Source organism: Corythoichthys intestinalis, chromosome 13 (assembly GCF_030265065.1).
Source record: "Corythoichthys intestinalis isolate RoL2023-P3 chromosome 13, ASM3026506v1, whole genome shotgun sequence".
In the NCBI taxonomy this organism is placed as follows: domain Eukaryota; kingdom Metazoa; phylum Chordata; class Actinopteri; order Syngnathiformes; family Syngnathidae; genus Corythoichthys; species Corythoichthys intestinalis.
This window is the reverse complement of record NC_080407.1, coordinates 7736751-7752097: the sequence shown is the minus strand read 5'-3', so window position 1 is coordinate 7752097 and position 15347 is coordinate 7736751. Positions and strand designations below refer to the sequence as shown.

The 15347-nt window shown below is 40.0% G+C and overlaps 1 protein-coding gene across 1 annotated transcript in view; it reads left to right on the top strand.

Annotated features, from left to right (window-relative positions):
- The window catches only part of grm8a (glutamate receptor, metabotropic 8a), a 389718-nt gene that overhangs the window by 323046 nt on the left and 51325 nt on the right, over positions 1–15347 (top strand). Inside the window, exon 8 of the mRNA XM_057856119.1 lies at positions 13644–13783. Within this exon, the coding sequence (XP_057712102.1) occupies positions 13644–13783 (140 nt within the window). The remainder of the gene's footprint in view (positions 1–13643; positions 13784–15347) is intronic.

The following is a 15347-nucleotide window of genomic DNA, read 5'->3' as shown; positions in this document are numbered from 1 at the left end:
CCAGGGGATATAATTTTTGACTGGGGTAACTACATTGGCACAACACCGGCGGGCGTACCAAATCCAATGAATGACGATCTTGGGGAAAAGTATTGTTCAAGCAGCCTGATTTAGAATTCCCTGCAATAATGATGGTAAACAAAAAACGCTCATTGTCAACTTATTATTATAAATATTCTTGTAAGTTAATTTTATTGCTGACACTGCATTTTGGGGGTTGCACCCCCTGCCCCAAAAGTCAAACTCCGCCATGTTTATAGCCACCTGCTGTCAACACTATTTTCATCCAACATGCCTCCTAGCATGCATTGCAGTGCTACAGATGTCAATAACAATCAATATTCATGTTCTGTGCTAATTATTTCTTCAGTTACTGTTCCAGTTATTTTATTAATTGCTAGCTAGGGTATTCGGTAACACTTTATTTTTGACAGTGGCGCCATCAAACTTTCATAAGACATATTTGTGACACTGCCATGAGCATTAATGAATGTCAGATGTCATTTTGTGTCAGCTGGCAAATTATCTCACTTTTGAATAGATGTGAAAGATCTGAGCTGGACATCAATAGAGTTAGTGAGATAATTTACCGGATGATACTTAAAGACAGCTGTTATAAGTAGAGATGTCCCGATCAATCGGGTCCGATCACGTCATTTTCAAAGTATCGGAATCGGCAAAAAAATATCGGACATGCCTTTTTTTAATATATATATATTTTTCGATTAAATCGTTTTCTAATTGTATTTAACGTTACAGACATAATATTTTACACTCATCCAGAGTCTTTAGTTTAGGCTTAAGGTAGGGTTATCAAATTTATCCCCTTAACGGCGGTAATTATTATTATTATTTTTTTAATTATCACGTTAAAATATTTAACGCAATTAACGCATGCGCTGCACAACCCACTCACGCATTGTCGCATTCAATCTGTAATGGCGCCGTTTTACCTATATGTAGTGCTAAAAGGCAGCGTAAAATGAGTAGAGTGAAATTTGGCAGCCTTTGGAGCCTTTTTTTAATTGGCTAAAGCCTTACAATCCCTCTCCCTACGATTTGAAATATCGTGGGAAGCAATGTGGGAAAGAAAGGTAGTAATTGGTCGTTTTCTTAACACCCTATGTTATTTCCCAATGCAGAGAAGATATATCAATTGGTACCACTACGCACAGTCATGGTTGCACTTCCCATCATGCATTTGGGCAGAACAGTTAAATAGCTACAGTATCATTTACTGAAAGTTCAACAAACACACTAGATGGCAATATTTAGTCACAATATACAAAGTCACATTTATCCTTTAAGAATTACAAGTCTTTCTATCTGTAGATCCCTCTCACAGACAGAATGTTAATAATGTAAATGCCATCTTGAGGATTTATTGTCATAATAAACAAATAAAGTACTTATGTACTGTATGTTGAATGTATATATTCGTCCGAGTTTTATTCATTTTTATCTTAATGCATTTCCAAAATGTATATGATCGGGAAAAATTATCGGGAATGATTGGAATTGGATCGGAGCAAAAAAAAAGCAATCGGATCGGGAAATATCGGGATCGGCAGATACTCAAACTAAAACGATCAGGATCAGATCGGGAGCAAAAAAACATGATCGGAACAACCCTAGTTATAAGCATTCATTGATAGTATCATGTCACAATTAAGACGGTCTTTTGGCAGTCTTATGACGCTGCTGTCAAATAAAGTGTTACCTATTAAACTAAATAAATCAACAAACAAGCCACACTGGAATACTAGCTTCAGGATTCAAAATGAGGGGGAAGAGCAGCGGCTTATAGTCCGAGAATTGCTGTGTTTGAAAATTGGCTTACCTGTAAAATTGTACAGACAAACTCAGCGGTGGGCAGCACTCAAGTTTGTGTTTGTAAGAGTGTTAAGACAAGGAACTTTCTTTTTCTTCGTCTGTCAGGTCACGTCTCCTGCCAGGAGACAAGACGGACCCCGACACGGGAAGCAGCTTGCGCTAATTAGAGCGGCTTGACTTTGAGGGGTGAACTCCCTACCTGGCAGTGTAACTTGGTAGGAGGGTTCCACGGCCAGAGGGGAACAAAAGCAGAGAGAGGGGGTTGTGGTGGCGGGGCAGCGAAGGGCTTCAACCGGCTGGCGGATGATGAAGCTTGCCTACTCATAATGACCTGAGGGAGCTTGAGCACGGACCACAGTAATGGTGGAATTTACTTGCTCGGAGATGATGAACTTGACCGGGACCTAATGATCTCGGGGATCGAGAGTGAGCCGAGAGGACCGTAGCGACCTGACCTCACAAAGAGGCGTAAAAAATAAAACCTATGGACATAATATGGCTTAGATAGAGAGGAGACAAGAGGTGATGGACAGCCTCCGAGACAAATGCGGGTCGATAACAACTTAAAATGGGGAAAGGATCCTGTAAAACGCTCTACGTTTAGCAAAATTGGCATAGACACCAATTGCTTTGACATATGACTTGACTACTTTATGTGCGAGATGACCTTCGTAGAAGTAGAAAATGTGATATAGGGACTTAGCTGAGGCACCGTGACATTCAGAGAGTGAAGGTTGGTTTTAAAATCTGGAGGTTTTCGACTGCAGACAATTGCACAGTGACCTGAGAGTAATAGAGAATGTCTACACACTCCTAAGAAGATGCACTTTGTTTTTAATAGTTGCTGTATGTCCAAATATTCAACTTCTAACTAGATTATGCACCTCGATTTATTCATACAGTGGTATGAAAAAGTATCTGAACCTTTTGGAATTTCTGCATAAAATCGCCATCAAATGTGATCTGATCTTTTTCAAAATCATACACATGAAAATACAGTGTCTGCTTTAACTAAAACCACCCAAACGTTTATAGGTTTTCATATTTTAATGAGGATGGCATGCAAACAATGACGGAATGGGGGAAAATAAGGAAGTGAAACCTCTGCCTCAGGAGACTTAAAGAGCATACGACAAGAGAAAAAAGTCTTAAATGGCATTATTATGTGAATTAGAATCATATCTTGAGACGATTCGACTATATACAACAATTTAGCAAAGCGCAGATGACGAGAAATTAGTCTTTTAATCTGCCGGTTAGCCACGCCTACCATTATAGGGCTTTAGCGTCCCCAACAGGTGGATGACGTCAGCGGTAGACTGGGCTCATCGGTTTTACTATTCAGCCCATTGAGGGGGAATTATTCAGAACGAGGAAAACGCGACGAAGAGAGCAGCAAAATGTCATTGTTTCAGTCTTTCTACTCCAATATTTTTACAGGATATTCTTTTTATCCAAGTATTTTTCCCCAATAGCTATATAAATGGCTTGAGAAGGATCAGTCAGCCCGTCGAGGGGGAACTATTCACAACGAGGAAAACGCGACGAAGAGAGCTGCAAAATGTCATTGTTTCTGTCTCTTATTCTGATATTCTTTTTATCCAAGTATTTTCCCCAATTGCTAAATAAATGGCATGGTCATGACAAATAACAGTCTTGTGCTAAATAGAATATGAAATAATAAAAATGCATTTATTCAGGACGACATGGCAAAATTACTCCATAATGGTCAAAACTGTCGACTTCACCTTTACTGTCGCACCTCCCGAACGATATTTTATGACACCTAAGTCGGGCTTATATCATTTCCCTTCCCCAGCTTCGGAGAATGTAAACAAACCAAAAGGCGTGACAGCTAGCCGACATGGTAAGCCGAACTGAGTGATGTTTCAAAGTCTTCGAAGCAGAAAATCACACATAGCTATCCTGGATTATTTGACATGACGACTGGGTTGTCGATTGTCTTCGCGGATCGGCAAACCGCCCGGCAGAGAGCAATTTACAGTTCGTTCCCCAGAGGAGTGTGGCTGCAGTTGTTGTGCAACTAACGTGCTGCTAATGTGCATGAGGAGAGCTTTTTACATGCCTATCAATGATCAAATGTAAGTAGTCCTTTATTTAAAGAAAGTTTGTAATAGCTGTATTAATATTTGACATAATACTAAACAAGATGTTTATTCACTTCCTCGTAAGTCTAATGGTCCCACAGTAGTCGGGCTTGTTTTGGCCCGGGGAACTTGGGAACTTTTTGAACCTCTCCCTTATACAGAATAATGTTTCTGCAGCCGTTTGGTCGGTGTGATGCGAAAAATAAACGTATTAATCCGCAAAATCAGCTGAATCCTTTGTCCTCATACACAACAGTACGCTGTATAGTGAAGAGGACGCCTTCTACCGTACACGTCATAGCGCCCTCCTCTTCAATGCAAGACCGAAGCCGGAAGTCACTCATTTTCATGGCGCGGGATTCAAAAAACTAAATAAATATAGCGATCGCTTTCACACACATCCAAGCGGTCTATATCATTCAGGAGCATAAAATACCGTGTGTATTATGCAATAAACATGCTTTTTCGTGTCACATGCACTTTAAAGAGCAATTGAAACCAATATTTACCAAACATTTAAGTCAGGTGTGTGCCAAGTCACTGATGAGTGATTTAAAGCTACCCTGCCCACTATAAAACACACACCTGGTAAGAAATGTCTTGATGTGTGATGATGTGTGCATTGTCTGATGTGCAATTGTCCTTGTTGAAGAGCTCTGCCAGGACAGAAAGGATGTACGAGGACTTAATCGGGTGCGACTTATAGTCCGAAAAATACAGTGGTATGAAAAAGTATTTGAACCTTTTGGAATTTCTCACATTTCTGCATAAAATCCCCATCCAATGTGATCTTTGTCAAAATCACACAGATGAAAAAACAGTGTCTGCTTTAACTAAAACCACCCAAACGTTTATAGGATTTCATATTTTAATGAGTAAGGATGCAAACAATGACAGAAGGGGGAAAATAAGTAAGTGAATCCCCTGCCTGAGGAGACTTAAAATGCAATTGAAACCAATTTTTACCAAACATTTTAAGTCTGGTGTGTGCCCAATCACTGTTGAGTGGTTTAAAGCTGCCCTGCTCACTACCCAGCCCACTATAAAACACACACCTGGTTAGAATTGTCTTGATGAAAAGAATCGTCTGATATGCATCATGAGTCGGTCAAAAGAGCTGTCTGAAAACCTGCGATCAAGGAGTTGTATAAAGCTGGGAAAGTACACAAAACCATCTCTAAAAGTCTGGATGTTCATCAATCGACAGTCAGAGAAGTTGTCTACAAATGGACAGCGTTTGGCACTGTTGCTCCTCTCCCAAGGAGTGGCCGTCCACCAAAGATGAGGCCAAGAGTCCAGTGCAGAATGCTCAGAGAGGTAAAAAAGAACCCTTGCGTGTCTGCTTAAGACTTATAGAAATCACTGGCACAGTCTAATACCTCAACTATATGTAAAACAATGGCAAAAAATGGTGTTCATTGGAGGACTCCATGTAGGAAGCCACTGCTGTCTAAAAAAAAACATGTTGCTAGTCTAATGTTCGCAAAAAGGCACTTGGACAAGTTTTGGCAAAATATTTTGTTGACTTATGAAACCAAAGTTGAATTGTTTGGGAGTAACACGCAACGTCACGTGAGGGAAAAAAATGGAACAACCCATTAACATCAACACCTCATCCCTACCGTGAAGCATGGCGGAGGGAGCAGCATGATTTTGGGCTGTTTTGCTGCCTCAGGGCCTGGACAACTTGCAATCAATAATGGAAGAATGAATTCAAAATTTTATCAAGTCAAGGTCCAGGATTGAACCCCATTGAGATTAGGAGTAGGAACCTCTTGGTACCTCACGATACGATACGATTTGCGGTACAAAGCTCACGAAAACGATGATCTGACGAAATAGTGATACCACAATTTTCGATACACTGGTCAGGATATTCTACAAAAAACTAATAAACAGAAAAACAAGCTTCTGCTGTGAATTGGAGTGAGTTTATCACGAGTAGACGTCCAATCCGTTTGAACGTCTATGGCCGTCAGTTGTGGCTAATGCCAGGCAATGAGTCATTTTGGGCCATTTAAGGTCATTTACCTGTTGATTTTCAGTTATTTCCTATTGCATTTGGGGTGTTTAATGGGTCACTTGCTGTTTATTTTGCATTACAGAACAGAAAGTGACCTGGGAATCACACAAATAAATAGGCAGTGACTCAAACTCAACAGGAAATGACCTGTAAATGCCCTAAAATGAAAAGCAAGTGACCTGTAAATGCCCCGAAAATCAGACCGAACGACTGTGAATGCTTTGGTTTTGAATGAACGAAATGTGATTGTTCACTTACTTATTTTTCCCCCTTATGTCATTGTTTGCATACTATCCTCATTAAAATATGAAAACATATAAATGTTTGGGTGGTTTTACTTAAAAGACAGTTTTTTCATCTGTGTGATTTTGACAAAGATCACATTTGATGGTGATTTTATGCAGAAATGTGAGAAATTCCAATAGGTTCAGATACTTTTTCATACCACTGCACCTATTTGGAATGATCAATTCCCTGCTGCAGCAGGTATTAAGTATCGATTTTGCACACCGCAAATTTCACATGAAAAGGAACCAGTGAGTGCATCAGTACAGCGTTCAAGGTTTAGCTTTAAGTGAAGGCAACAAGCATTTGGAAGGCCTTGAGAAAGCATCGATGTGAAGTTTTTCCCAGTTTGTGTCTCGAGATTGATTGGAGGCAGTCCAGCAAAGAACTTGCTCAGCATCTGGCAGCGTTGTCATCGCTACGCCAAATTGATCCCTCTACACTAGACATTTTTGAAAGGCGTCTAATTCTCCTCTGATGCTCTTTGGGCAAGATTATAAGCCAAGTAAAATTGGGAACAGCCAGGAAAAGTCTTGCGTAGTTAAAAGCCCATTAAGATGAAAGGCAAGATTAGTAAAAAAAGACTCTTAAGTAAACATTTGGCTAAAATGACCTAAACTACTTGACAACTTGTCACCACTGAATAATTTGAGCTTTCCTTGTCTGTATTCTGTTATTCACTATTACGCTGTGAAAGTGCCTGTGATAGCATTAAAAAACATCTTAAATAGCATTATCATGTGAATTAGAATCATATTCTGAGACGAGTCGACTATATACAACAATTTGGCAAAGCGCAGATGAGAAATTAGTCTTTTAATCTGCCGTTTAGAACCGCCTGTCATTATAGTGCTCTAGCTTCCCCAGCTGGAGGATGACGTTGGCAGGGTCACGATTTCATCTGGTTTGGAATTAAGCCCATTGAGGAAGAAGATTCAGAACGAGGAAAATATGACACAGGGCAGCAAAATGTCATTGTTTCAATCGCTCTACTGCAATACCGTATTGGCCTGAATATAAGACGGTGTTTTTTACATTGAAATAAGACTGAAAAAGTGGGAGTAGTCTTATATTCGGGGTCTAGACTTTATACCCATTCACGACGCTAGATGTCGCCAGATATCAATCAAGCAAATGCTGAACTTGGGGAGTAATGTTCTGTCATGACAGATCTCAGCTACTCTCAAGTAGGGCTGCAGCTATCGAATATTTTAGTAATCGACTGAAAATTCTATCGATTAATCGAGTAATCGGATAATTTAAAAAAAATTTTTTTTATAAATATACATGAGAAAAAAAGACATTTAATATTTTAGTCAACCACCAATTGTGCAAGTTCTCCTACTTGAAAAGATTAGAGAGGCCTGTAATTGTCAACAAGGGTAAACCTCAGCCATGAGAGACAGAATGTGGAAAAAAAAAACTGAAAATCACATTGTTTGATTTTTAAATAATTCATTTCCCAAATTAGAGTGCAAAAAGTATTTGGTCACCTACAAACAAGCAAGATTTCTGGCTGTCAAAGAGGTCTAACTTCTTCTAACGAGGTCTAACGAGGCTCCACTCGTTACCTGTATTAAGGGCACCTGTTTTAACTCATTATCGGTATAAAAGACACCTGTCCACAACCTCAGTCAGTCACACTCCAAACTCCACTATTGCCAAGACCAAAGAGCTGTTGAAGGACACCAGAGACAAAATTGTACACCTGCACCAGGCTGGGAAGACTGAATCTGCAATAGATAAAACGCTTGGTGTAAAGAAATCAACTGTGGGAGCAATTAGTAGAAATTGGAAGACATACACGACCACTGATAATCTCCCTCGATCTGGAGCTCCATGCAAAATGCAAAATGATAACAAGAACGGTAAGCAAAAATCCCAGAACCACACGGGGGGACCTAGTGAATGACCTACAGAGAGCTGGGACCACAGTAACAAAGGCTACTATCAGTAACACATTGCGCGCCAGGGACTCAAATCCTGCACTGCCAGATGTGTCCCCCTGCTGAAGCCAGTACACGTCCAGGCCTAGAGAGCATTTGGATGATCCAGAAGAGGACTGGGAGAATGTGTTATGGTCAGGTGAAACAAAAATAGAACTTTTTGGTAGAAACACAGGTTCTCGTGTTTGCAGGAGAAATAATACTGAATTGCATCCGAAGAACACCACACCCACTGTGAAGCATGGGGGTGGAAACATCATGCTTTGGGACTGTTTTTCTGCAAAGGGACCCGGACGACTGATCTGTATAAAGGAAAGAATGAATGGGGCCGTGTATCGAGAGATTTTGAGTGAAAATCTCCTTCTATCAGCAGTGGCATTGAAGATGAGATGTGGCTGGGTCTTTCAGCATGACAATGATTCCAAACACACAGCCAGGGGAACAAAGGAGTGGCTGCATAAGGTCCTGGAGTGGCCTAGCCAGTCTCCAGATCTCAACCCCATAGAAAATCTGTGGAGGGAGTTGAAAGTCCGTGTTGCCCAACAACAGCCCCAAAACATCACTGCTCTAGAGAAGATCTGCATGGAGGAATGGACCAAAATACCAGCAACAGTGTGTGAAAAGCTTGTGAAGAGTTACAGAAAATGTTTGGCTTCTGTTATTGCCAACAAAGGGTACATAACAAAGTATTGAGATGAACTTTTTGTATTGACCAAATACTTATTTTCCACCATGATTTGTGAATAAATTCTTTAAAAATCAAACAATGTGATTTTTCTGGGGGTTTTTTTCCATATTCTGTCTCTCATGGTTGAGCTTTACCCATGTTGACAATTACAGGCCTCTCTAATATTTTCAAGTGGGAGAACTTGCACAATTAGTGGTTGACTAAATACTTATTTTCCCCACTGTAGCTGTACGTTGTTTGGAGCCTTATGTTGTTGTTAGCTACTTTTGACTTTACCTCGAGAGGCAGCGCTTAATGCAGTGCTTCTCAATTATTTTCTGTTACGCCCTCCCCCCAGGAAGATGTAAACGGTTTGCGCCCCCCCCCCAACTTTCTGCCACCACTGTAAATATACTGTAGTATCATTTGTATAAAAAAACAATCTTATTATTATAAGTACAAGTCTGCATAACAACATCGTGTCTGTTTAATAGTAAAGAAAAAAGTAATATAGATTAACTTACAATAAAGTGTAAAACAAAAAAAACAAAAAAACAACAACAAAAAAAACATACACAGATCCATTCTGTAAAAATACTCAAGATACATTTTTGGACCGTTTGATACTGAAAAATAAAATTTAGTAAAATCAGTCAATAATAATAAATTCAAATTGATTAGCAACATTAACTCATGAGGACATATGTCAAACAATTAGACCGGAAATACAAAAATTAATAGAACAAAAACGACGTGGCATTGGACAGAAGGACAATTTTTATTTTTGCTGCAGGCAGTATCAGCTCATTTGCTCTGGTGTGGGGTTGTTTTGCACTGAGCAACTTGGTATGCCCCCTTTTATGATGGTGACAGTGCTTGCTGGTTGACTGATGTAACGCTGACAAAGCGGAAGGATTGTTGGCTGAAAAAAATAATTCCTGCTGCAAACATTTTTAGACAAAGTAAACAGACTGGCCTTTCCTCGTCTCCCGCTGTACTACAATCAAAGTCTTCATACGCTTCGTCATATTTCCTTGTCTTAGCTTTAAATATCTCCAGTGCTCTTTGCTGTGTGCTCTTGTTTGGTTCAAAAATACTGCACACACGCTGAAAATGAGAGCGGCACTGCCACCCACTGAGTATATGTCTAATTACACTTTATTCTAGTACGACAAAAAAGTATGTTCCCCTAGGTCACATGCGCCACCCCCAGCATCGCTCTGCGCCCCCCTGGGGGTGCCCGCCCCACTATTTGAGAAGTACTGGCTTAATGAAAGTGCTTGTGTCCTCCTGATGTGTGAGTGCTTTCAATCATTGCATTTTTCTCTCATACAAACCGGCCTTTATTTAAGCCGTTATGAGCTTCATAGTAACACTGAGTCTGAAGGCTTGAAACTGGATGGGGTCTGAAAATGCGGGCTGTAGGGAGAAACGAAGCAAAGCAAGCGAGACGACGGGTACGGTTTCTTTTTGGGGTGGGGGGAAGAGTAGAAAGGGAGCGATGCGATGAAGCAAGACTAAAAGTTAAGGCGAGACATACGGGAATAGAAAGGCAAGCCTACGAGCAGCTGCTGTGCGGGAAAGTAAGGAATGCCGGCCTGGATTTAAGACTGCAAACAGACTGCAAAAAAGGCCATTTGTAAAGACAAAATTCCATGAGGAGAAGAAGTGCAGATGTTTCACTTTCCGTAACCTTCATTTAGCTGAATAACAGTGTTGGTTACTCTTACATTCAGGCAGTAGTTCCCTTTTTCTGTAACTATTGAATAAACTAAATGACATATTCATCAGGAGTGCTCATCTTGGACTGCAATATAAATAAAAAACTTATGCGAGGTTGTCAGGTACAAGCTTTCCCAAAATGATGGCTCAATGTTCCCTACCGCTATGTCAATTTGCACCAGTTGCAGCTGCTTTTAAAACCATGCCGTTATTTACATCGGCTAACTGATGAATTATCATCCTTAGCCCAAGGTATGCGCGAAGAAAAAAGATAATTCGTCTGCGTCACTTAAAATGATCTGAAATAACAGGCAAAGGGAGGACGATATATTTATAATGTACCTTCCAAGGTTGCGGCGGTGAATCATTTATTATCCGACATTTTGTAACTGCACTGACGTCAATGGATGTCTTTGAGTAGACCAGAACCAAAGAGTCTCCAAAGTGAACATGTCGAGCTTAAACTTCTTTTAATGCCTCTCTGGATTGTTTTTCTTTTCATGTATCCTCAGCTGCATCCCACCATATCCATGACTTACGGTCGCTGGGTTTTATTTCCATAATGCGGCGCTTCCTCCACATGTTCACGGTAATTGGATTTCCTCTTGCGCTCCGTCCGTGTCCGCAATCCGATTGGATTGGGTCTTCATAAAAGAAATACAGAAGGAAGAGGGACAGCCGAAACAACTAAAAGAGAAATAAAAGTTATCGGCGCCCAGCAAAACCGAGACTTTATTGTGCGTTCACTCACACGAGAATGCGTATACAGGTTATATTGTAAACCGACCAAAAGCTAAGAGCAGACAGAATGTAATGGATACTATTAGGGCTGCAGCTATCGATTATTTTAGTGGTCGATTAATCGATGAACTAGTTAGTTCGAATAATCGAGTAATCGGATAAGGAACATAAAAAATTAAAATGCCTGAGCTCAGCCTCAAACGATATTAAAAAAAAAAAAAAGATCTATGTACAACAAAAGAACATTTAGCTAGCTTACATAGCAACAGGCCGCTATCTTAAATGCTATAAAACGTTAACTTTTTCAAAAAATTTTTTACAGTGCTCTTAACAAATAGTTCAGACACATATTCTCACAAAAAACGGCTAAATATACCCATAAGCTACTTTACGAATGCATTAAAAAAACATGAGCTCAAACAAAAATTTAAATAAAATCAATAAAACTAAATGCAAACACTTTCAAAACAAACCATTGGAATGCCACTTTAATTAAACGAATACTCGAAGCAGCAAAATTTAATTCCAATATATTTTTCTAATCGAATACTCGAGTTAATCGATTAATCGTTGCAGCACTAGATACTATATATAAATAGTTCCTTATCAAAAAAATTGCATGTTGTGATAGTTAAATTATTTTCTGTAATGTACTGATCAATATTAGACTTTCATATATTTTAGATTCATTTCACACAACTGAAGTAGTAGTAGTTCAAGCCTTTTATTGTTTTAAAATTGATTTTGATTTGATTTTGGCAAAAAAAAAGAAAAGAAAAGAAAAACCAAAAATCCCTACCTCAATAAATTAGCATATTTCATCCGACCAATACATAGAAGTGTTTTTTTTATACAAAAAAAGTCAACCTTCAATTTTTCATATGCACTCAATACTTGGTCGGAAATCCTTTTGCAGAAATGACTGTCATAAATTCGGGCAGGCATGTGGTGTGGACCCGAACGTAGGGAAACAAAAATGTAGCACGGCAGGTGGCGGTGAACTCAAAAAAACGTTTTAATAATTACTAACAAAAACACAAAGTACAACCAAAAGGACTGGGGATCAAAACGGCAATGTTCAAACAAAACAAAGGGACTGGTACACGAGGGCTTGGACAGGACTTGAAATTGACATTGACAATGACGCAACAAGGAGTGAACAGAAACAAAAGACAAAGGGTAACAAGACAACGATTAACAGATGGGTGACACGGAAGGATGCAGATTGGCAGATACACTAGGAGCAGGCACAACAGGTGAAATCAATGGGCAATCACAGGAACACACTAAGAGGGAACCAACACAAAACCTAACAATGACAGCTTCAATGCGGCGTGGCATGGAGGCAATCAGCCTGTGGCACTGCTGAGGTGTTATGGAGGCCCAGGATGCTTCCAGTGCGGCTTTAAAGACCAAATTTGAAGTAATTTCATAAAATGACAAAACGTATGATCATTATAAAAGCATTTACACACCGAAATAACGCTGGGAAAGTTTTATATAAAACATGCCGGCCACGGCGTTCATGTGCGTGCACAAGCAAATGCACAAAACAGAGAGCCTGCTCTCGGTTTTATCACATTTTTTTTAAAAATAATTTATTAATCAGGCGCAGCGGCCCGACCAGACCCGAACGTGAATGCTTAAGATTTCGGGCCCAAAATGTTAATCGGGTTCGGGCACAAGATCTAACCTCTAAGAGATAGGACATAACATAACAATGGCTGAAGCGGAGAAAGAGGACATAACATAACAATGGCTGAAGCGGAGAAAGTGGGAGCGAGAAAGATTATTGATGCACCTAAGACATTGAAAGCAGACATCTGGAGACATTTTGGCTTCTACGAGGTTGGTGGGAAACTTGACCAGAGTTATGCGGTGTGTAAAAAAATTAAACATGAGAATAATAATAAAAATGGGGAAACCAAATCTGTTGCATCACCGGAATTGCGCAGGGAAGATTTTTGAAAGTACTTATATATTTTAAAATGCGCTGAATCGATTCGGCTTGTTGCCCGCATCGAATCGAATCGTCCATGCCCCGCATCGGGATGCATCGCCGCATCGATTATTGTTGACACCACTAGTAAATTTATCACAATATGCTAATCTTTTTAGAAGAACCTGTTTATATATCACTTAGATCGACATTACCAGCAATACTCCCACATGCTTTATTCAAATATCATGAATGACTTTTGGTCGTTTTTGCTGCATTTTTCAAATGTGTAATTAAAACACATTGTGGAGTGCAGCCTACTTATCTCGAGTGATTTCCGGGCTAATTGCCATCGTCTACCATTTACCTTGCCCCACAGGGAGTGCCGGCACACCGGTGGTTTTCAACGAGAACGGAGACGCACCGGGACGATATGATATTTTCCAGTACCAGATTACTAACAGATCCACTGCCGAGTACAGAGTCATCGGTTCCTGGACTAATAAACTGCACCTAAAGGTAAGATTTTTTTATACATGATGAGCACATAAGAGTGAAATTGATCAAAGAGTTAAACAAAAACTTACCAAAGAACAGGATGTACCAAATCCACATAGGACTTCATTAAAAAAAATATCACAGATGAGGAGACTAATGAGCGATAAATGCTTTCTGCTGATGGATGTCAGGCTGAGTGTGATTGAAAATGTGTTTTTGTCTACACACCTCTATTAATAACACCTCTAAAAATACAACGTGTGTGCTACATAAAAAAATTATACACAAGTATACAGTGGTACAAGGCGAGAGACAGCGAGAACCAATGTGGTATTTGCCACATGGCAAAAAAATTTTGCCATGTGGCAAAAAAAAATCTGGCATTTTTTTTGCCATGTGGCTTTTTTTTTTTTTTTGTCATGTGGCAAAAAATGTTTGCCATGTGGCAATTTTTTTTGCCATGTGGCTTTTTTTTTTTTTTGCTATGTGGCATTTTTTTGCCATGTGGCAAAATGGATTTTGCCATGAGGCATTTATATGAAATTTGCATGTGGCAATTTAAAATCAAAATAGAATTTGGAGATTGCTTAGCCATCAATGGCATGGACTTGTATGGCCTGCAAAACAGCCATATGCCCCAAAAAATGCCATATACCCCCCCGACAAACCAAAATGCATTTTGCCACATACCCCAAATAAATGCCACATGGCAAAATCCATTTTGCTACATGGCAAAAAAAATGCCACATGGCAAAAGAAAATTTGCCACATGGCAAAAAAAATGCCACATGGCAAAAACATTTTGCCACATGGCAAAAAAAATGCCACATGGCAAAATAAAATTTGCCACATGGCAAAAACATTTTGCCACATGGCATAAAAAAATGCCACATGGCAAAAATTTTTGCCACATGGCATAAAAAATGCCACATGGCAAAAACATTTTGCCACATGGCAAAAAAAAATGCCACATGGCAAAAACCACTTTTGGTTTTCGGCCCTGCTGTCCAAGGCCATAGGTTTGCTGAAAAAGCGAATCATTGACTTGAACGAGTCAGGAAAGTCACTTGGAGCCATTTCAAAGCAGCTGCAGGTCCCAAGAGTAACAGTGCAAACAATTGTTTGTAAGTATAAAGTGCATGGCGCTGTTTTGTCACTGCCACGATCAGGAAGAAAACGCAAGCTATCACCTGTTGCTGAGAGAAAATTGGTCAGGAGGGTGAAGATTCAACCGAGAATCACCAAAAAGCAGATCTGCCAAGAATTAGAAGCTGCTGGAACACAGGTGTCAGTGTCCACAGTCAAGCGTGTTTTGCATCTCCATGGACTGAGAGGCTGCCGTGCAAGAAGGAAGCCCTTGCTCCAAAAGCGGCACCTTAAGGCTCGACTGAAGTTTGCTGCTGATCACATGGACAAAGATAAGACCTTCTGGAGGAAAGTTCTGTGGTCAGACGAAACAAAAATCGAGCTGTTTGGCCACAATGCCCAGCAATATGTTTGGAGGAGAAAAGGTGAGGCCTTTAACCCCAAGTAAACCATGGCTACCGTCAAGCACGGTGGTGGTAGTATTATGCTGTGGGGCTGT